General features: G+C 43.0%; 1 protein-coding gene across 1 annotated transcript in view; it reads right to left on the bottom strand.

Moving 5' to 3' along the window:
• The window catches only part of trpv4 (transient receptor potential cation channel, subfamily V, member 4), a 144,863-nt gene that overhangs the window by 74,583 nt on the left and 47,317 nt on the right, over positions 1–22,963 (bottom strand). Inside the window, exons 3-4 of the mRNA XM_072247607.1 lie at positions 11,424–11,596; positions 5,066–5,218 (exon numbers count right to left, since the gene is read on the bottom strand). Of these exons, the coding sequence (XP_072103708.1) occupies positions 5,066–5,218; positions 11,424–11,596 (326 nt within the window). The remainder of the gene's footprint in view (positions 1–5,065; positions 5,219–11,423; positions 11,597–22,963) is intronic.

Genomic DNA, 22,963 nt, shown 5'->3' with positions numbered 1-22,963 from the left:
AACAATCTTGGCCACTCTCCCTTAGCCCACTCCCCACTGGGCACAGGCAAACGGGACTAGCTCAGTTCAGCAGCTTGGCTGCCATCAACAAGTAGGACAGAAGGGCCTGTTTTCCTGCTGTCTAACTCTGTGACATTCAACACTACACTCTACGACCACTGACTACCACTCCCAGATCATCAGTCACAGGCCAGCACCTTCACTAGACCCACAGCGCCATGACTTAGAAACGCAACATCACTCCTCCTTTTTCTCTGAGTCTAAGTCCTGAGAATTCAGGGCAAGATGGTGCTGCGCTGCGATGCCCATCGGTACTGTGGCTCAGACTTAGCTGATATTTAGGCTGGAAGTGATGGTTTTTAGAGCAGCGCTGGGAGTTAGCGGTCAGGTTGGGGTTTAGGGACAGGGATGAGGGAGGGTTAGAGGTCAGGGGCCAGTGTTCGGTGTCCACAATCGAAGGTCAGCAATCCCAGAGGTCGAGTCTGCAGGTGGTGAGGAAACCAGCAATCCACAGGTTGGCCATCCCCAGGTTCCCCCGGTCTCGGATCGGAGGTCCGTATTGGCAGGAGTAATGAGGACCTGTGATCCTTCCCAGGTCGTCAGGGTCATAGGACGCTGCAAGTCCAGCAGTCAAGGCCCAAAGGTCAAACCTGTAGTCAGGGAGTCCTGGAGTCGAGGCCTAAAGGTCAAACCCATGATCAGAGGTGGTTGATAAATCGAAATCAAATGCACAACCAAAGGTTAAAGTCCAAAGCTTGGTGTGTCGGGAGGTAGAAGCCCAGAGATTGAAGCCCCTGGCTCAGCATGTCTGGAGGTCAAAGGCCTGATGTCTGGGAGTCTGAAGGTACCCTCTCCTGGGACGGGACAGTAGGGTGTGGAAAGGGGTTTGTTTTGCTGTTGTTACTTGTGTTGTTCCGCTGAACATTGTAGGCACGCTGTGGTAGCACCAGAATGTGGGGCAACAATTGTGTGGATCCCCCAGGACATCCTTGCATTAATGCAAACGATGCATTTCACTATACATTTCGATGTACACATGATAAATAAACCTGAATCTGAATCTAAGTCTATTGCGACGCTATTGAGACTCCCACCCCTGGTTTGATGTTCGATATCCTACGTGGTGTTCACTCGCTTTTTGCCGTTTGCATAATCTCATCTTTTTTTGCACACTGGGCGTTTGATGTTTTCTTGAACGGTTCCATGGTGTTTCTTTGTTTCGTGGTTGCCTGTGGGAGGACAAATCTCAGGGTTGTCGTCTGTATACATATTTTGATAATAAGTGTGCTTTGACCCTTTGAATAACATTGCAGGAGCATCTTCAATGAACTTCAGCCTCCAGCCTCACTGTCAAGAGCAATGCCAGAAACACCCAAAGTGAATAAAGTTAAAAATGAGGCATCCTTTCCTTGTCCCCTCCCCAACCCTGCTCCTCTCCGCCCAAATGGTGCACAAGTCTGATAGCTCTCATTACTGCGAAGAAACAAAACCACACAAAATTGCAGGGTTTTGATTTCCAACTCTCCACCCTGTCCCTCCTCCCACTCAACACAGAGACCCGGTTTTATGGTAAGTTCTTTGAAGTGGGTGTCAAGGTTGGAGGCTGCTAACTAAACAGGCTTTGATTATTCAGGAAGGGACTGAGACCTGGTGCCAAATGCATGTTAGAACTGGGCACTGTTAAACTCCACCTTGAAACAGACTCAGAACGATCCAACACTGGGCTTCTGTTCCAAGGAGGGACTGTGCTGGGAAATGCTGGCTCTCTCTGCCCTTCCACCCAGAGTTTACACTATAATGAATGCTCCACATCAGTAGAGTTATAAATAATTGACTGTGTCCCAAGTTGCTTGGAAGTCATAACTTTAATGACCTCATTTTTGGCCATCATTTGAAGTATTTTAGCAGGCAAGCAGAGGTGAGGGAGGACGGTTCTATCCACTAAAATTGTCAACATGAATAAAGAGCATTTCACATTTTCTACAGAAAACAGTTCTGTACATTTCTGAATTGACCCTTCGGAAAATGCTTGTTCGTTCCCTCATTGTCATGGCCACCTTCCCTTATTCTCCTTCCTTTAGAACCTTTTGTATGCCATGGACCAATACCACTCAGCCCCAGGTTAGCAACCGCTGCTTTCAAAGGAAGCTGAGGGGTGGTTTGATAGCGGTGTACAAGAGGAGTGGTATAGATCGAGTGGACAACCAGATAGGTTTTCCCAGGGTGGAAATGGCGCATAAGGTGTTGGGAGGAAAGCGTAGGGGAGATGCCAGAGGCAGTTCTTCTACACTGAGAGTGGTGGGTGCGTGGAACGCACTGCCAGGGTTGGTTCCAGAGGAAAATATATTCACTGCATTTAACAGACTCTTACATAGATTAAAGAAAAAACGGAGGGTTTATGTACAAGAGAAGGATTAGAATGATTGTTGTTTGGATTTCCAGCAGCTCCAGATTTTCTCATGTTAGAATGATCAGATGCAGATACAAAGATGGCATGACACCGGCTGTATTTCATTAGGAGTTTGAGGAGATTTAGTACGTCACCAAAGATACTTGCAAATTTCTACAGATGTACTGTGGAGAGCATTCTGACTGACTGCATCACCTTCTGGTATCAGTGGGGGGGGGGTGTCTACTACACAGGATTGAAATAAGCTGCAGAAGGTTGCAAACTCAGTCAGCTCCATCATGAGCACTAACCTCCTTAGTATCCAGGACATCTTCAAGGAGCGATGCCTTAAAATGGTGGCATCCATCATTAAGGACCCCCATCACCCAGGACATGTCCTCCTCAGGTAGGAGGTACAGGAGCCTGAATGATTTAGGAACAGCTTCTTCCCCTCCGCCATCAGATTTCCGAATGGACATTGAACCCATGAACACCACCTCACTACTTCTTTTCCTTTTTTTGCACTACTTATTAAATTTTAAATTTTAATATATATATTTACTGTAATTTAGTTTTTATTATGTACTTCTGCCACATAAAAATAAATCTCATGACATTTGCCTGTGATTTTAAATCTGATTCTGATTCTCATTTTGGAGCTGGTTAACATGTCAGCACAACATTGTGGGCCGAAAGGCCTGCACCGTGCTGTGCGTATTTATTTATGTAGAGATGCAGCACGGGCAGGCTCTTCCAGCCCGATGAGCCGCCTATTTAACTCTAGCCTAACAGGACAATTTACAATGACCAATTAACCCACAAACCGGTACGACCTGGGACTGTGGGAAGAAACGGAAGCACACACTCTCATAAGGAGACCCTACAAGCTCCCTAAAGGCAGTGCTGGAAATGGACTCTGAAACGGTCCAATCCTTAGTAGCGTTGTATTAACCGCTACATTTTTGTGATGATCCATTCCATGTCCTTCCTATGTTCTTTTTCTAACAGAAATTGATGCATGGGATAGGAGATTCTGAGAACGTAGAAGGCAGAGCATTACAGCATAGTGCATGAACTTTTAACCTGCTTTAAGATCAATCTAACCCACCTCCTCTGCCTGGCCCTCCGTTTTTTGTAGGGGAATGCAACGTTCGAAGATCTCCATGGGTGGATGAGAAAACAGCAAGTAAGCAAAGCTTCTTGGAGCTTACTCTTGTTTTACATTCTCTCGCCAAAGCTGCCTGAAAACGCTGTAGCCCTTCTGGGCTACTTGTGTCACGGTGGAAGAGCAGTCATAAGCCCACAGATTGTACTGAGTTTCGACACCACAGCTACAGCCTTCAACACCACCTTCCGCAACAATAGTTTTGCTCTCCACCCCAACAAAGACTACTGGCGTGGAGACAGTGCCCTACTGTGGTGAGGGCAGTAGAAGCCAGGGCAAGCTTGGTCTAATCAGGACCAGAGTTCAAAGTAAGTAAATTTATTATCAAAGTATGTATATGGGAACACCAATGCCTTTGAATGGAAAATCCTACAAAAGGTAGTGGATTTGGCCCAGTACATGACAGGTAAAACCCTCCTAATCATTGAGCACATCTACATGAAACGTTGTTGCAGGAAAGCAGCATCCATCATCAGAGACCCCCAACACCCAGGCCATGCTGTCTTCTCACTGCTGCCATCAGATAAAAAGTACAAGAGCCTCAGGATTCCCACCACCAGGTTCAGGAACAGTTACTACTCTTCAACCATCAGGCTGTTGAAACAAAGGGGAAAACTACACTCACTTGCCCATCCATTGAGATGTTCCCACAACCAATTATCTCACTTTAAGGACTCTATCTCATTCTCACATGGTCTCATTATTTATTGCTACTTATTTATATTTGTTGTCTTCTCCAATTTGGTTGATCTTTCATTGATCTTGTTATAGCCACTATTCTGTAGATTCGTTGAGTATGCCCACAGGAAAATGAAAATTAATCTCGGGGATGTATATGACATGTATGAACTTGGATAATAAAATTTACTTTGAACCTTGAAGCATATATTACCTTGAGATTCATTTTCTTGTGGGCTTTCACAGGAAAACAGAAATGCAATAGATCAAGTGGTGACAAGATTGTCCTTAGCCCAAACATAAGAAATAGGAGCATCCGCCAGATCTGGGGATCCGTTCCAAATAAAAGAGGAACAGAAGCACCAAAGGAGAAGGTGACACCTGCCACCAGCCCCTCCTTCAGCCATCTCATAGCTGCCCATTAATCCAAGGACATTCAGTCACATCGTCCAGTGTCCCTGTGGAAGTGAGTGTAGAAGACAGATAATTCCCAATTCAGGAGCCTGTTTTCATATTAACAGACCCTCCCTCTAGCACAGTATCTGCGTAAGGAACCAAGTAAAAGAATCTCCCATGACAAAGCAATTAGATTTTCAAAGCCTTAATCTGGATAGAGTCACCCTATTGCTGATCCTTCCACAGCAGAAAAGCCTATTGCTCACTTGTTATACCAATAATGCCCGTCTGGTCATTAACCAAAGCTGGCTAATGCTAGCAGAACAGGCCAAAAGAAAGCAACTTCATGAACAGGGATCACCAGTTTGTGCCTGTGAGATGTTCTATCTGATTTGAGAGTTGAGTTATCAATGTGTCAACAGCCATTGCCTTATCACCTCTGTAGTACACGTCCCGGAATGGAGCATTGATGAACTCTCGAAGGTTCCCTGTCTTTTCTGCAATCTCAAGCATCACTGGAATGGTATCATTCTTCCCGTTGGTTAAGTTTAACAGAGCTTTTGGTAAGCAAGTTTTTCCTGTCGAAGGTTCTAAGAATGAGAAAGAGAGAAAGGATTGTTAGTCTCAATCATCAGTGTGCTTAATTACCGCGCTTTGCAGTTAACTGCCTGTGCGACACATAGCTTTAATCAGATTTTCTGTCTATTCGGCATATTAAAGTACATGGGGACTGGGGAGGAGCACCTTACACCTCTCTACCGAAGGAGGTCTAAGGCGCTCCTTCCCTCCGCTAGCCTGCGGGTCACCTTTGGGCAAGTTGTAGCGCAGCTTAGCGCCCCGATCAGGATCACGTGAAGCCATAGGAGCAGGTGATGGATGGTCATATTAGTGAGGGCAAGTCAGACAGCATCTGTGGAAGCAGATAGATGGTCAACACTTTGTGCCAAAACTCTGCATCAGAACCTTTTGTTAGGAGAATTAAATAGAAAAGTAGAGAGATGGTACTTCTGTTACACAGGAAAAGGTGAGACTAAATCTGGACAATTGTGTACAATTCTTAGATAGGGACAAATATTTACAGGTTGGAAAGAGTTCCAAAACCTTTTGTGGGGAGGGGTGGTTGTCTTATCAGAGAAGTTTGAAGAGGCTAGGCATACATCTGCTGCTTAGTTGAGGATAATGTATAATATTTTGAGGGAACCTTGACAGAGTGAAAGTGGACATGGTGTTTCCTCTTGCTACTTGTCCTGTCCAAAATCAACCAACATCAGACTCAATCTCACCCAACGTCAATCCCAATCTCACCCAGCATCATTCCCAATCTCACCCAACGTCAATCCCAATCTCACCCAGCATCATTCCCAATCTCACCCAACGAGAAACCCAGTCTCACCTAACGTCAATCGCAATTTCACCCAACATCAATCCCAATCTCATCCAACATCAACCCCAATCGCACGCAACATCAATCTCAATCTCACCTAAATTCAACCCCAATCTCACCCAACGTCAAGCCCAATCTCACCCATTGTCAACTGCAATCTCACCCAAACTCCACCACAATCTCATCCAACCTCAACCCCAATATCAACCTCAATTTCATCCTACTCAACTCCAATCTCACCCAATGTCAACCCCAATCTTACCCAATGTCAATCCTAATCTCATCCTGTCAGCCTCAATCTCACACAATGTTGATCCCAGTCTCACCAAATGTCAACAACAATCTCACCCAACATCAATCCCCATCTCCCCCAACGACAACCCCAATCTCACCCAATGTCAACCCCAATCTCACCCAATGTCAACTCTAATCTCACCCAACGTCAACTCCAATCTCACTCAACGTCAATCCCAATTTCACTTAATATCAACCCCAATCTCAACCAACATCAATCTTGATCTCACCCAACATCAATCTCAATCTCACCCAATGTGATTCTCCATCTCACCCAACATCAATCTCAATCTCACCCAATGTGATTCTCCATCTCACCCAACATCAAGCCCAATCTCACCCAACATCTACTCCAATCTCATTCAATGTCAATCCCAATTTCACTCAATATCAACCCCAATCTCAACCAACATCAATCTTGATCTCACCCAACATCAATCCCAATCTCACCCAATGTGATTCTCCATCTCACCCAACATCAAGCCCAATCTCACCCAACGTCAACCCCAATCTCACCCAAAGTCAACCCCAATCTCATCCAACTTCAACCCCAATCTCACCCAACGTCAACCCCAATCTCACCCAAAGTCAACCCCAATCTCATCCAACTTCAACCCCAATCTCACCCAAAGTCAACCCCAATCTCATCCAACTTCAATCCCAATCTCACCCAACGTCAACCCCCATTTCATCCCACACAACCCCAATCTCACCCAACGTCAATCCCAACCTCCACCCAACGTTAATCCTCAATCTCATCCAATTTCAAATCCAATCAAACCGAGTGTCAATCCCAATCTCACACAACGTGAAACCCAATCTCACCTAATGTCAATCCCAATCTCACCCAGCATTAACCCCAATCTCACCCAAAGTCAACTCCAATCTCATCCAATTTCAACTCCCATCAAACCCAGTGTCAATATCAATCTAACTCAACATCACCCCCAATCTCATCAAATGTCATTCCCAATCTTATCCAATGTCAATCCCAATCTCATCTAATATCAATCCCAATCTCATCTAATGTCAATCCCAATCTCGTCCAACATCAACCCCAATCTCACCCAACGTCAACCCCAACCTCATGAAATGTCAACCCCAATCTCACGCAACATCAAGCCTAATTTCATCCTATTTAACTCCAATCTCACCAAATATCAACCCCAATCTCATCCATCGTCAAACCCAATCTCAGTAAACGTCAATCCGAATTTTACCCAATGTCAATCCTACTCTCACCCTATGTCAACCTCAATCTCACACAATATTGATCCCAGTCTCAGCCAATGTCAACAACAATCTCACTCAACATCACTCCCAATTTCACTCAATATCAACCCCAATCTCAGCCAACATCAATCCTGATCTCACCCAACATCAATCCAAATCTCACCCAATGTGAATCTCTATCTCAACCAACATCAAATCCAATCTCACCCAACGTCACACCCAATCCCACCAAAAGTCAACCCCAATCTCATCCAACTCCAACCCCAATCTCACCCAACGTCAACCCCAATTTCATCCCACTTAACCCCAATCTCACATAACGTCAACCCCAATCTCACCAAATGCAAACGGCAATATCACCCAACGTTAACCCCAATCTCACCCAAAGTCAACTCCAATCTCATCCAACTTCAACCCCAATATCATCCAATTTCAATTCCAATCAAATCAATGTCAATCCCAATCTAACCCAACGTCAACTCTAATCTCATTAAACGTCATTCCCAATCTTACCCAATATCAATCCCAATCTCACTAATGTTCAACCCCAACCTTACCTAATGTTATTCCCAGTCTCACCCAATATCAATCACAATCTCACCAAAGTCAACCCCAATCTCATCGAACTTCAACCCCAATCTCACCCAATGTCAATTCCAATCTCACCCAACGTCAATCCCAATCTCACCCAACGTCAACTGTAATCTCACCAAACGTCACCCCAATCTCACCCAATGTCAATCCCAATTTCACTCAATATCAACCCCAATCCCACCCACCATCAATCCTGATCTCACCCAATGTCAAGCCCAATCTCACCCAGTCAACCCCAGTCTCACCCAGCATCAACCCCAATCTCACCCAAAGTCAACCTCAATTTCATCCAACTTCAACCCCAATCTCACCCAATGTTAACCCTAATTTTATCCCACTTAGCCCCAATCTCACCCAATGTCAATCTCAATTTTACCCAATTTTATTCCCAATCTCACCCAATATCAATCCCAATCTCATCCAACATCAATCCCAATATCACCCAGTGTCAATCCGAATCTCACCCTAAGTGTATCCCAATCTCACCAACGTCAATTCCAATCTCACCCAACGTCAATTCCAATCTCATTCAACAACAACACCCCAATTTCACCCAACATCAATTCTATCTATTAACGATTTTGGCTTTATGCTACGCATGCCACATTGCAGACAGTTAAATTGCCACCGCATAACCTAATGATTTTGGCTTCCGTGCCCTCTTTTTTGAACTTCTTTAGCACCCACTGGAGCTTAAGTAATATGTCAGTTTATGCATCAACATTCCTTGTGGCTTCCAAACTTTGACATTATCATCAAAGCGTAACCGATCTGTGATTTAGGGCTGTAATTCTGTGTTCAAGAATGGACAATAAACATATTTATTTTAGGCAAAGTACATATATGTTTTGTCTAAAATAAGAAGAAAGGTCTCAAAAAATTGTTCCCTTTTTTCGAACAGCAGCGCAAGTTAATAATTATCCCTGGGAATTCAAGAAAATAACAGGCTGTGGCATGCTGCAATGTAATTTGTTAAAGCTCCCCAGTTTAATGAAATTTTACAATTTTGACTTTTTTTGTATCTTCCTGATTGAGTGGTCTGCTGTTCCAAGTATGCTATAGCACAGTATTCTGTAGATTCCTAGGTGATGTGAACTGCATGCGTAATTGGGGATTTGAGCTAAATGTACACTGGATTAATGTTACCCCACAATTTTTAAATTTATTTTATGGGATGTGGCTCGACCACATTTACTGCCCATCCGTAAAAGCTCTTCAAAAGATGATGATAGACCACCTCCACAATCTAGGATGAATGTCATTTTAATTCTCCTTCTATCTTGCACGCTGATCTGTCGATCCTCAGCCTTCTCCAGTGTTATGGAGAGGCCAATCACAAATTGGAAGAACAAAATCTGAGATTCCACTTGGGTAGCTTATCAATGGTATAGTCATTGAATTTTCCAATTTCAGGAAACACACACACCCTGGTATGTTTCTCCTACCCACACACTCACCAGTCCACCTAGAATTTCTTCTCCCTTTGTTCAACTCTCCTATGATTTCCCTTTCCGGTTCCACTTACCACCTCCAAGCCCCTTGTTGAACGACACACTCGTGCTGCCATACACTGGCAATTTTTCCTCTCCTACACCCCCCCTCAAGTCTTGATGCAGGAACCATAGCCCTCCATACCCCTACTAATCACGCTTCTATTCAAACTTCTCTCAAACGTTGAAATCATGCTCACATGTTCTGCTTGCATTGGCAGCTCATTCCACGCTCTCATGACTCTCTGAGTAAATAAGTTTTCCCTCATGTTCCCCTAAACACCCTTAACCCGTGATTTCTAATTGTAGTCCCACCCACCCTGTGAAAAAAGCCTGCTTGCATTTACCCTATCTATACCCCTCATAATATTGTATACCTCTATCAATTCTCCTCTCAATCTTCCATGTTCTAAGGAATAAAGTCCTGATCTATTCAATCTTTCCTTGTAACTCAGGTCATCTTGTCCTGGCAACATCCTTGTAAATTTTCTCTGTACTCTTTCAACCTTGTTTACATTTTTACTGTAGGATGGTGACCAAAACTGCACACAATACTCCAAATTAGGCCTCATCAAAACTACAATATCAGCATAACATCCCATCTCCTGTAATCATATACATCTATTGTCTCCACAAATGCAGCTTGACCTACTGAGTTCTTCCAGAATCTTTTTTTCTTTGTTCCAGACTAAAATATCTGCAGTCCCTTTAATTGTTTTCACTTAAGGGGTGGAGAAGATGGCAGCACGACACAGCGTATTTGTATATATCGTATTTGTAGGTAGGATGCGTGCACAATCCTGATTTGATGGAGGCAGACGTCAGAAGTTCGGAGAAACTTCTGAAATGCCCGCTTCGCTGCCGCTGCTACTGTGCGATCGAGAATCTCCAAAGGGGAAGGCCCCAAATCCTCGGCTTTGCCTATTGCCTGTTGCCAGGACCGGAGTCGAAGCGCTCGGCAAAGATGGTGCTTGGTGCTTGGTGTCGGAGGGCTGGTTGGGAGGCTCGAAGTTTTCGGACGGACTCAAGAGTCGGCTGTGGTCGGGTGCTTCCAGGGTGCTGCATCGGCAAGTTTGCGGCGCTGGAAGCCCATGGCAGGGAGAGTTTTTCTTCTTTCTCCGTCTGCGTGAGATGATGGGGCTTTCGAGAGACTTTGAGACTTTTTTTTACTGTGCCCATAGTCTGTTCTTATTAAATCATGGTATTTCTTTGCACTGTTGTAACTGTATGTTATAATTATGTGGTCTTTGTCAGTTTTTTAGTCTTGTTTGTCTTGTGTTTCTGTGATATCATTCTGGAGGAATATTGTATCATTTCTTAATGCATGCATTACTAAATGACAATAAAAGAGGACTGCGTGTCCTCATAATCTAATCTAAAAATCTATATCTAAGTATTGAAGGTATCACTACAGTGTTAACAGGTGGGGAGTAGCAGAGCTTTCAGATGGTGGCAATGAAAGTCAGGATGTCAATCATGTGTAGCAATCGCAAATTCCTTTTCAAGTGTTTGTTTACAATATTCCCGAAACATTGCTTTCCTTCCAGCCATGTGCTACGGGTGTAATGAATTTGTAAACAGGTTCTTTTACTAAAAAAGGAATTCATAATCTCCATCCAGCCATCTTTTTAGGAGAAAAGGGGAACTTCACTCCTAAATTATCTTCCCTTGCATAAAATTGTCCTCAGGAACAAATCTTCTTGGGAATTGCCTTTAAGTGGTAAGAAGGGGAGCATCAGAGTAGGTTCTCTGAGCTGTTACGGTTATGAACTTCTCACAGTGATTATAGTTTCACCTTACCTCGAAATTCCTCATCTGTTAGACGTTTCTTCTGACTCAGTAGAAAGACAAGCAGCCCATCCATTTCAGCAACGGATCCCTGCGACACAGTGTCGAACAGAAGCGCCCTGTTAAAGACCTTCACAACTGCAGGTGGTTCAGGTGCAGGAGCTTTTACCTTTGGGCTGTTTTTACTAGGACAAAATGGAAAAGGCATGATGAGGTTGAGATTTGGATGAGGTGATTCATTTGCATTTAACAGAGTACTCAATTCCTCAATCACTTCAACCCCTTTCACAGAAGTTTGTGCAGATTCTGCATGTCATCTAAAAGTTTGACGAACTTTCGTAGATGCGCAGTGGAGAGTATCCTGACTGGTTGCATCACAGCCCAACGCCCAAGAAGAAAACGTGTACAAAAAGTAGTGGGTGCAGCAGTCCATCGCAGGTAAAGCCCCTCCCACCCTGTAGTACATCTATACGGAGCACTGTCACAGGAAGACAGCATCCATCATCAGGTAACCCCGCCATCTAGCTGATACCATTGGGAAGGAGGTCACACAACACCAGGTTCAGGAACAGTTACTACTCTTCAAACCTCAGCTTCTGAAAGTCATGGATAACTTCACTCGCCTCATCACTGAACTGATTCCACAATCTACGGACTCACTTTCAACGACTCTACAACTCATGTTCTCAGTGCTATTAACTAATCTGTGTGTTTGTATTTGCACTTATTGTCTTATTTTGCTAAATGCTTGTTTGTCAGTCATAGTGTGTAGTTTTTCATTGATCCTATTGTATTTCTTTCTTCTACTGTGAATGCCTGCAAGAAAATTAATGGTGACATATGCACACTTCGATAATAAATTTACTTTGAGCTTTGATCTACTGCTGAGGTTAATTCCAGTGCAGGCAATGGTGGGGAGAATACAGTTGCCTCACTGTCTACTGGCCAGGGAGCAGGAAGTAGGAAGTTTAGCCAGTGTTCTTCCTTTGATCACTATGCTGTATTATCCTTGTACAAAATCATGCTTATTTTATATTTATTTACGCCCTTCCAGTCCAAAGTACTTAGGCTGCTCAATTACGCCCATTAACCACTGACCCTTACGTCTTTGAAAGGTGTGAGAAAGGAAGTAGGCTGACCAAGCTAGGGTTGTTCTGTTTGAAGAGAAGGAAGACAAAAAGATGCCCTAGTAGAGCTGTACAAGATGATAAGAGGCGTAGAGAGAATGGACAGCCAGGGACATTTTCACAGGATGGAAATGAGCAATACAGAGAGACATAATTTTAAGGTGATTAGAGGAAAGTATAGGGGGGAATGTCAGAGGTTAGCTTTTTACACAAGGAGTTGTGGGCATGTGGAACATGCTGCCAGGGCTGGTGGAAGAGGGGTACATTAGGGACATTTAAGAGACTCTTAGATAGGCACATGCATGATAGAAAAATAAAGGGTTATGTTGGAGGGAAAAGTTAGATTGATCTTAGAATGGATTAAAAGGTTGACACAACATCATGGAACAAAGGGCCTGTACTGAGTTGTAACGTTCTATGTCCTATAAAACAGGAGGAAACCTACAAGGTCAAGGGAAGAACATACTAACACTGTTCCCTCAAAGCTGCACAGGTACACAGCCACACATTAAATGAAATGCTCCTGTGCACATAGTCTTTGTTGTCATACAGCAGGAACTTTCTTTTATATAATATTAATATAATTTATGAAATTATGCTAATATAATTTTGAAATCTATGTTAATATAATTGTGAAATACCCCACAGTTAATTTTGTACTAATGAATATAATTAATAAATTTTCTAAATAATAAACATACCACAACCTTTACTTTGAAGCACTTTAGAGCTTCAACATGTTTACATTGTCATTGTTTCAAGTTACAACACAGTTACAAATTGTAACAATAAACACAGAATGGAAGCCAGTAGCTCATTGTTAATAAAGTGCCAGCCTGCTGAACACCAATGCCATCTAGTCAAAACATATTACTTTTGTCATTGTGCCTGTCAGTTGTTTTGACTGCCTGACATTGTTTACTTGCGTTGTGAGTTGTGGTTTGTGTTTGTTTGATGCGCATAATAGAAAAAAAATTAAAATTCTGCGCAGTTTTCAGGCCCTGGTTAGAACAGGCAGTTCTTTGTGATATGGTGTATCTAAGGAGGAACTATATAAACATGAGGGGAAATGTAAAAGCGGGTTAACATTCAGGTTAGATGAAGGTGGGTGGGAGGAGGTTTGTGATCTACATATAATCGTAAAATTGGAAAATGGTCAGCAACAAGTTTCAGTTTAACTTTAAGTCATAAACTGGGAACACCAGTCTCACATGAACAGCAACACCTGAGTATACTGGATAGCAACCATCACATTTTAAATCTTCTCATTTTGGCTCAAGCAACACTTTCAGAGGAGGAGGAAAGAAATGCCATTCAATGAGCCCTAGGTTGTGAGCAGAATTATTCGACTCTCGCTCTTCTAGCTGAAGCTCATCATCGTTACGTGCCGTGTTGTATGACATGGACGATCAAGGTCTTTGACCATGATTGTTCTTGGCAAATTTTTCAACAGAAGTGGTTTGCCATTGCCTTCTTCTGGGCATTGTCTTTACAAGATGGGTGACCCCTGCCATTATCAATACTCTTCAGAGATTGTCTGCCTTGTGTCAGTGGTTACATAACCAGGACTTGTGATGTGCACCAACTGCTCATATGACCATCCACCACCTGCTCCCATGGGTTCACGTGACCCTGCTCGGGTGCTAAGCAGGTGCTACACCTTGCCCAAGGGTGACCTGCAGACCTGCATGTTAGTGGAGGGAAGGAGTACCTCCTTTGGTAGAGACGTATCTCTACCCCACCACCCAAGGCTACAGGAGCCTATTTACCTCGTATACAACAGGGCAACTGTCTCCCCATCAGCAACAGCAGATCCTGATGGGGAGACAGGTACAAGTAGCTGTGGCCGACAAATGAATGTTGTTGAGAGTCTGAGGTTCTTCTGATTCCGAGCTTCAGTTGGCTGGAGGAAGGAGATTGGTACAAACACTGGGGTCTTTGGCGGCATGATGGAGCAATGTTTGGTTTTGTATTTCTTAATAATTAGTATATTATAATTTTGTTTAAAATAGTATCTGCAGGTCACACATGAGCATTTTCATTCCAATTAACATAAAACATAGAAGTGTTGAATGTGGAGATATCACAGAGCATAGAACATAGCACAGTACAGGCCATTCGGCCCACAATGTTATACCAACCTTTTGACCTACTCCAAAATCAATCTAACCCTTCCCTCCTACATAGCCCTCCAATTTTCTATCATCCATATGCCTATCTAAGAGTTTGTTAAATGCCCCTAATGTATCTATCTCTAGCAGGGCATTCCACGCATCCACCACTCATCGTATAAAGAAACGACCTCTGACATTGTCCCACCCACTATACTTTCGTCCAATCACCTTAAAATGATGCCCCTCATATTTGTCATTTTTGCCCTGGAAAGGTCACTAGTTGTCTGCTCGATCTATGCCTCATATCATCTTCTACTCCTCTCTCAAGTCACCTCTCATCCTTCTTGTTTCCAAAGTAAAAACTAGTTTTAAATATTAAAATTCAAAATAATATTTAGAGGCTAAATTATAGGTTGTATTGATTTATTGACTGTTCTGAGATACAGTGAAAAGCTTGTCTTGCAACCTGTTCATAAAGATTAGATCATTACAGAAGGCGTTGAGGTAGAACAAGGCAAAACAGTAACATTGCAGAATCGAGTGTAAAAGATACTGAAAGATTGCAGAGCAAGTAAATAATCAGCTTCTGTTCCTAAACCAGTCTCTGTGTCTTTCGCTATTCCTTTCAAATCTTAAAAACCTCCCTCCCGAAATGAGCCTTTCTAGTTTTCTCCTTAGTCAAAGGAAAGCCTGGCGTCAAACTTTGATTGCAAACAACTCCTTTAAAATGGTTTGAACCATTTTCCTATATTGACTGCACCATACAGGTCCTCTCCAGATTACAAACGCCTGTGTCAAGTACGGCCCACAGGTATAAGTGAGTGTTTGGGAGATCAGTGAGTTGGATTAGCCAACTACTGCAGGGCTGACCACAAGTCTATAAGACAAGAGCTCCTAGCCTGGGGCCCCTCCGTTAATGGCAGGGGTCCATGGCATAAAAGATGTTGGGAACCCTTGCTATAAGACATAGGAGCAGAATTATGCCATTCAATCCATCGAATCCATCCATTGTCCTGCCTTCTCCCGTAACCTTTGACGCCCTTACTAATCAAGAACCTATCAACCTCCGCTTTAAATATACTCAATGCCTTAGCCTTCATAGCTGTCTGCAGCAAAGAATTCCACAGATTCACCATCCTCTGGCTAAAAAGAAATTCCTCCTCATCTCTGTTCTAAAAGGACATCCTTTTATCCTGAGACTGTATTCTCTGGTCCAAGACCCACTAATGGAGACATCCGCTCCTTCTCCACTCTACCTAGGCCTTTCAATATTCAATAAGTTTCAATGAGATCCCCACTCATTCTTCTAAACGCCAGTGAGTAGAGGCCCAGAGCCATCAAACGCTCCTCATATCTTAACCCTTTCATTCCCAGCTGCAGGTTGTGTGGGAACCAGCTCAGGGGCACATCTCTGACGTGAGAACCATTCTGGCTTACGAACAGTTCCTCGGGGAGGAACCTCTGTTGTGACCCAGGGAGCTCCTGCATAAAGTTGTTTTTCAGTAACTGTCCCTGACCATTCCAAAAATAACTTTTGAAAACTTCATCGTACAGGTGACTATTTTAAGGGAAGTGTTTTCAGAGATCTTTTGGAGGTTGTTCAGGAAATAATTGGTTCCAAACACAAAAATCTCCATATAAACCGGGTGAAAAATTAAAGCTGAACTCGAGCTGTGGTATTTGCACTGAGCATATTAAAATAAATAGTTGAATGAACTCATTAAAATAACAGCTGAAGAAAAGTTCCCCTTTATGAAGGAATTAACATTTTATTATGAATGGCTCACTGGAGAAACCGAGCATCTGAAACATACTTTCACTAAGAACATGACAGTCACACTCAATGCTTGAGTGTTTAAAATAGCTCAGAGGTGATGGGGAAGATCCGCCGTGTCAAAGAAAGCTTCCTGAGAATGAGGTCATCTGAAGCTGTCTCTGAGACCTGAGCCGTTACACCCTGTCCTGGCTAAAGTTACAGACATAACAGATCCTTATTCACCATCCAAGGCGTTCAGCATGAAGCACAAACTCACTGAAGAACCTCTGTTCAGGTACAACTTCATAACCACAAGTTCGGTGGGGGGGCTATTCCCACACATAGCACAGCAGGAAAATGCCTCACTCTGTTGGTACCAAAGGACAAATATTCACTTCTAAACCACATGTGTGTGTGAGAGCAACATACTCAAACATCACCACACACAGGCGACATTCATCTGCAAGGCAACATTTTTCCCTCTATTTTAAAGCCTGATCATGCTATTTGGAAAAAAAAAGCCAAAAAGACATTTAGTGGGTTTCTGTGACCAGCATTCATTGATGTGAAGCCTCCGAAATGACTCCACATTCACTTCTGCGGGGGGAAAGTAAAATGAAGGCCTGAGATTGCTAAAATATTTTCTTGGAAAACACTCTGATGCCCTCTTCCCCTCCCACCAATGCACATAAACACACTATACTACAGACCCCACATATGAGCCTTCGGGAAAATAAATATCAATAGCAATCTCACACACAGTGAGACAGATGAGAAAGAGCAGAGCACCACACACAAAACGCTGGAGGAACTCAGCAGGCCAGGCAGTGTCCATGGAAAAGAGTAAACAGTCGACATTTCAGGCCGGGACCTTTCATCGGGAAGAATGACGAGGATTTGATGAAGGGTCTCGGCCTGGAACGTCGACTGTTTACTCTTTTCCATAGACGCTGCCTGGCCTGCTGAGTTCCTCCAGCATCTTGTGTGTTGTGCTTGGATCTCCAGTATCTGAAGATTTTCTCATGTTTGAGAAAGAACAGACGAGAATTTGGATTAAAAGATATAGGCTTTAAGAAGATATTTAGCAAGGAGCAGCATCTTGAGGAGGGAATTCTGGGAATTTGAGGAGGGAATTCAAGGAATTCTGTTTGGGTGAAAGGAAATGGAATACACTCAGGAATTAAGCATCTAACTTTTTGTATAAAATGCCAATTTATTTAATTACTTGAATTTAGTTTTGCCAGTGGCTGTGGCAGGATTTGAACTTACATCTCTGGATCAGTGGACCACAATGCTGGGCTACTATCCTGGTAGCTTAACTGCTTGGCTGCTGTATCCAATATTGGCTCCAAAACTGAACTGTTACTTTCTCAAGGGTGGCACGTTAGCGTAGATTAGCATAAGGCTTTAGGGTTCGATTCCCACCGCTGTCTCCCCAAGAACCTCTGAGTTCTTCAAATTCCTCCCACATTTCAAAGATACACGGTGAGGGTTAGTGAGTTGTGGGCATGCTATGTTGGCGCCAGAAACATGATGACACTTATGGGCTGCCCCCAAATATCCTCAGTGATATTTGATTGGATGTAAACAATACTTTTTACTGTGCGTTTCAATATACTTGTGACAAATAAAGCTAATCTTCAATCAAATTTTCATAGTTTGAGATTTTCAGAGAGATTTTGGAAGTCAAAGTATCTAATTTTCTACCTTTCTGTTTCTGCCTTAAACCTATTTAGACCACAAGATATCTGAGCAGAACTAGGCCATTTGGCCCATCAAGTCTGCTCTACCATTTCATCATGGCTGATCCATTTTCCCTTTCAGCCCCAGTCTCCTGCCTTCTCCCCGTATCCCTTCATGCTCTGACCAAACCAACCTCTATCTTAAGTATCTCCAATGACTTGGCCTCCACAGCTGCCTGCAGCAATGAATGCCACAGATTCACCACTCTCTTGCTAAGGAAATTCCTCTTCATCTCCATTCTAAATGGACGTCCCTCTATTCTGCGGCTGTGTCCTCTAATCTTAGAATCCCCCACCATAGGAAACATCCTTTCCATCTCCACCATGTTGAGGGTTTTCAACATTTGATAGGTTTCAGTGCAATAACCCCACCCCACATTTGTCTGAATTCCAGTGAGTAGAGGTCGAGAGCCATCAAACACTCTTTTGTCAGCCTCACTCCCTCTTTCATATAATTTCACACTGAGTCCTATTTACTCTCCCCTTTAAATTATCCCCTGTCTGAGCCCTTCTGCTCTTGACTCTCATTATTGAAACAAATCCTGACGTCTCACTGGTAACAGAAGCATTTCCAGTCTCAGATTCCTCTGCTTCACTTTTATTAGTTTGCATTTTCAGCAACTTTGTGAGCAAGGTCGTTTGGAGTCGAAGACTGTGGAAGCAAGTCTGACTTGTCACATCGACGTGAGTAGAAGAGCCACTGTTTCACCTCTCTAGGGTTCTGGGTTCAATCCCGATCTATGTTTTTTTTCCCACATCCAAATGACATGGAGGTTGAGTGTTAATTGGACGCCTTAAATGGTCCCTAGCATGTAGCTGAGTGGTGGAATCAGCGTGGAGTTGATGGCTGGAAGAGAGGGATAAATGGGTTTAGTACAAATGAGTTCTCAGTGGTTGGGGTGAATTCTTTGGGGAAAGGGTCTGTATCTGTACCGTATGAATCTATAACAGGAGCCACCACTACAAATTCTAGGCCCTTGTTTTAGTGTGTCAATCTCCAGCATTTAGAACCCAGAAGAAAAACACCTAAAGATGAAATATTTACCTCGGGATATGTATTTATATCCATTTAATAAATATTCTTGAACTTGCAAGACAGAATGCTTCTATTAGCCTCAAGATTTCTTATTGGTTCAACACTCCTTACTGTGGAAAAAAAGCTTACAGTCTTTGTGATGCTTCTGTAGTTCAGAATTGCTGGAAGAGTGACAGTAAATCCAAATGTTCTTCCACTGCTAAACTTCCACCCCTTTCCCACTGCAATTACCTGCCGCCCCAGACCATTTGCTGCCAGGGCACTCAATGCCCAGGACCTTCTCCCACCCCTTGAGTTTTTGAACTCTCCTCTAATCCGTACCCCTAACTGTGATACAGCTTTTCAAACGATGCATATCTCAATGTTGCTGCAAATGAAATTTGTTCAAACCCAAACTGTAACTGAAATAAGCTCTCAGCATTGAACTAGAAATCATCACAATTCTAAGGTTGGCGGTGTGGAAAGTGTAGGTGGTTGTCTTAGGTAACAACGGGGCATTTCTAGGATGCAGAGCTGGGCTGAGAAGTGGCAGATGGAGTTCAATCTGGAAATCTGGAAATGTGTGCAGTGATACACTTTGGAAGATCAAACTTGTAGGTGCATTACAAGGTTAGAGGGAGGATTCCTCTCTGTGTGGAGGAACAGAGGGATCTTGGGGTGCACATCCATTAATCCATGGAAGTTGCCTCGCAAGTTGATAGGGTGGTTAAGGTGTATGGTGTGTTGGCCTCCATTAGTTGGGGCATTACGTTCAAGAGCCGAGAGGTAATGTTGCAGCTCTGTTAAACTGTGGTGAGACCACACTTGGAGTATTATGTTCAGTTCTGATTACAACACTGTGCAAAAGTCTAGATTTTTTTATATGGATTCAGATAATATGGACTCCACAGAGCCTTATTCTCAACATCATCAAGGCTGTCTGGGATTACCTGGAGAGACGGAAGCAAGCAAGACAACCAAAATCTGCAAAACAGCAGCAAGTTCTCCAAAATGTTTGTAACAACCTAGTGGCCAATTTTCTTATAAAACTGCACCTGAGAGAATTGATACAGTTTTAAAGGGAAAGGGTGGTCACACCAAATATTGATATGGTTTAGTTTTTTTTAACTGGTTACTGCTCGTTACAGTAAACTTTCTGAAATTTAGAAATTTTGTGTTTCATTATCTTTTAAAGTATCTTCACATTAGAATTTTTTTACATGTACCTAAGCCTTTTTCACAGAACTGTACCTCATTATAGGAAGGAGTGGAAGCTTTGGAGAGAGTGCAGAGGAGGTTTAGTAGTGAGTTGCCTACGTTAGCGAGCATGTCTTATTTGGAAAATTGGAGCAAAGGAGGATGAGAGGTGACTTGACAGAGAAATATAGTTGATAGGAGGCATAAATCGAGTGCCCAGCCGGAGACTTTACCCCAGAGCAGCAAGAGCTAAAGTGAGAGGATATAATTTTAAGACGATTGGAGGAAAGTACAGAGGGAACGTCAGAGTTAGTTTTTTTTTACACAGAGAGTGCTAGGTGCATGAAACATGCTGGCAGGAGAGGTGGTAGAGGCAAGTACCTGAGGGATATGTAAAAAAGTCTTGTGTAAAAAAAACACACAGATGAAAGAAAAATGGAGGGTCATGTGGTTAGACTGATCTTGTAGTCGATTAAAAAGTTAGCACTGTTATGTTTTGTCACTTCGAAACATTAAACTAATTCAAAGGAAAGCAAGAGAGGTGGAAAATAAGTCATGTACTTTGTTTTTTATTTTAAGTGAGGTGCAAACATATCACGTGGCAGTGTGGTAACGTATAGAATTGACATACTCATACATGTAACCCGCTATGAATTAATTATCCAAACAAACAGGAATGCTTAATCAACCAATATATTTATGTGTATGTATACTGTAATTGATTTACTTATTTATTATTATTATTATTTTTCTCTTCTATATTATGTATTGCATTGAACTGCTGCTGCTAAGTTAACAACTTTCATGTCACATGCCGGTGATAATAAACCTGATTCTGATTCTGATATACAATTATACTCAAATATTACTGAAATATTAAATACACAACGAGCATGACATTGTGAACCAAAGGTCTGTACTGGAATGTAGTTTTCTATGTTTTCCATCTTCTACGTTCACTCTTGTTTACAGTCATATCAGAATCTATCTGAACTCAGTCATTTTAAGTCGATACAGTATAAATAAAGGAATATTGTATCTCGTTAACATAGAAGGTAGAAGGTGGAAGGTACAAGAGCCTCAGGACTTGCACCACCAGCTTCAAGAACAGTTACTACCCCTCAACCATCAAGCTCTTGAACAAAAGGGGATAACTACACTCACTTGCCATCCATTGAGAGGTTCCCACAATCAATGATCTCACTTTAACGGCTCTTTATCTCATGATCTCATGTTCTTGTTATTTACTGGTATTTATTTCCATTTGCATTTGCACAGTTTGTTGTCTTCTGCACTCTGGTTGATCTTTCATTGATCCTGTTACTGTGCTGGATCGGGAAGAGGAGCTGCTGCTATGAATCTCCTTCTTTACTGGGTACTGATTAGTTCTGCTTGGCGTCTCTCCTCCAGGTTGTTGTGGGTGCCTCTAACCAAGGCTCACCAGCCGCTCCAGTCTTGCGCACTCTGTTCTAGCTGTTTTGGTACAAGCCCAGCATGAGCAATGTTAGCTCTCACACAGTCTTTCAACATCTACCCTGATTCCTCATGCCCAGCAAAAGCTGCTTGAGGATTCAGGAATCCTTTATTTAATGCAGACAAGCGTGAGGTTTTGCACTTCAGTAGACCAGCCAGGGTAGGTCTTACACAGTGAACGTTAGGGCACTGCGGAGTGCCGTAGAACAAAGGGATCTGGGAACACAAGTCCATCATTCATTGAAAATGGTGTCACAGGTAGACAGGGTCATACAGAACGCTTCTGGCACATTGGCCTTCATATCTAAATATGCTGAATACAGGAGATAGGATGGTATGTTGAAGCTGTATTAGACGTTGGTGAGGCCTAATTTGGAGTATTGTGTGCAGTTTTGGTCACCGACCTACAGGAAGATGTAAATAAAATTGAAAGAATACAGAGAAAATTTACAAGAATGTTGCCGGGTCTGGAGGACCTGAGTTATAAGAAAAGATTGAATAGATCAGGACTTTATTCCTCGGAACACAGAAGATTGCGAGGAGATTTGATAGAGGTATACAAAATTATGGGGGGTATATATAGAGTAAATGCAAGCAGGCTTTTTTCCACTGAGGTTGTCTGGAACTACAACCAGAAGTCATGGGTTAAGGGTGCAGACATCCCACCTCTCCCGGAAGTTCCGAGAGTCTCCCGCATATTAATAGTGGCTCCCTGATGACCGCAAATTATATACAATGTCCCGGAAATTGATTTTTTTGAGAGCAAGCGTGAGAGAACGCGTGAGAGAGAGCGAGCGCAAGAGCAAGAAAGCAAGCAGCGCAAGAGAGACCACGAGAGCGAGAGACCACGCATGCGAGAGAGTGAGAATGAGAAAGCAAGCGCGAGACAGCGAGAGCAAGAGCGAAAAAGCGAGCGCAAGTGAGAGCGACCACGAGCGAGAGAGCGCGCGCGTGCGATAGAGAGCGAGAGCAAGAGCAAGAGAGTTCCAAAAAAAGCCAGAGTGGCAGAGTGTTCCAAAAAAAGAAAATATAAAACGTACATCGCCCCAGACTACACTAAAGTGTACCCCTGCCTAGTAGGGGTCAAAAATAATGACAGTGTTGCTCACTGCACTGTTTGCAACAGTG

Source organism: Mobula birostris, chromosome 31, assembly GCF_030028105.1.
Source record: "Mobula birostris isolate sMobBir1 chromosome 31, sMobBir1.hap1, whole genome shotgun sequence".
NCBI classification, from domain to species: domain Eukaryota; kingdom Metazoa; phylum Chordata; class Chondrichthyes; order Myliobatiformes; family Myliobatidae; genus Mobula; species Mobula birostris.
Note: the sequence above shows the minus strand (reverse complement) of the source record. Positions and strands in the feature narration are given on the sequence as shown.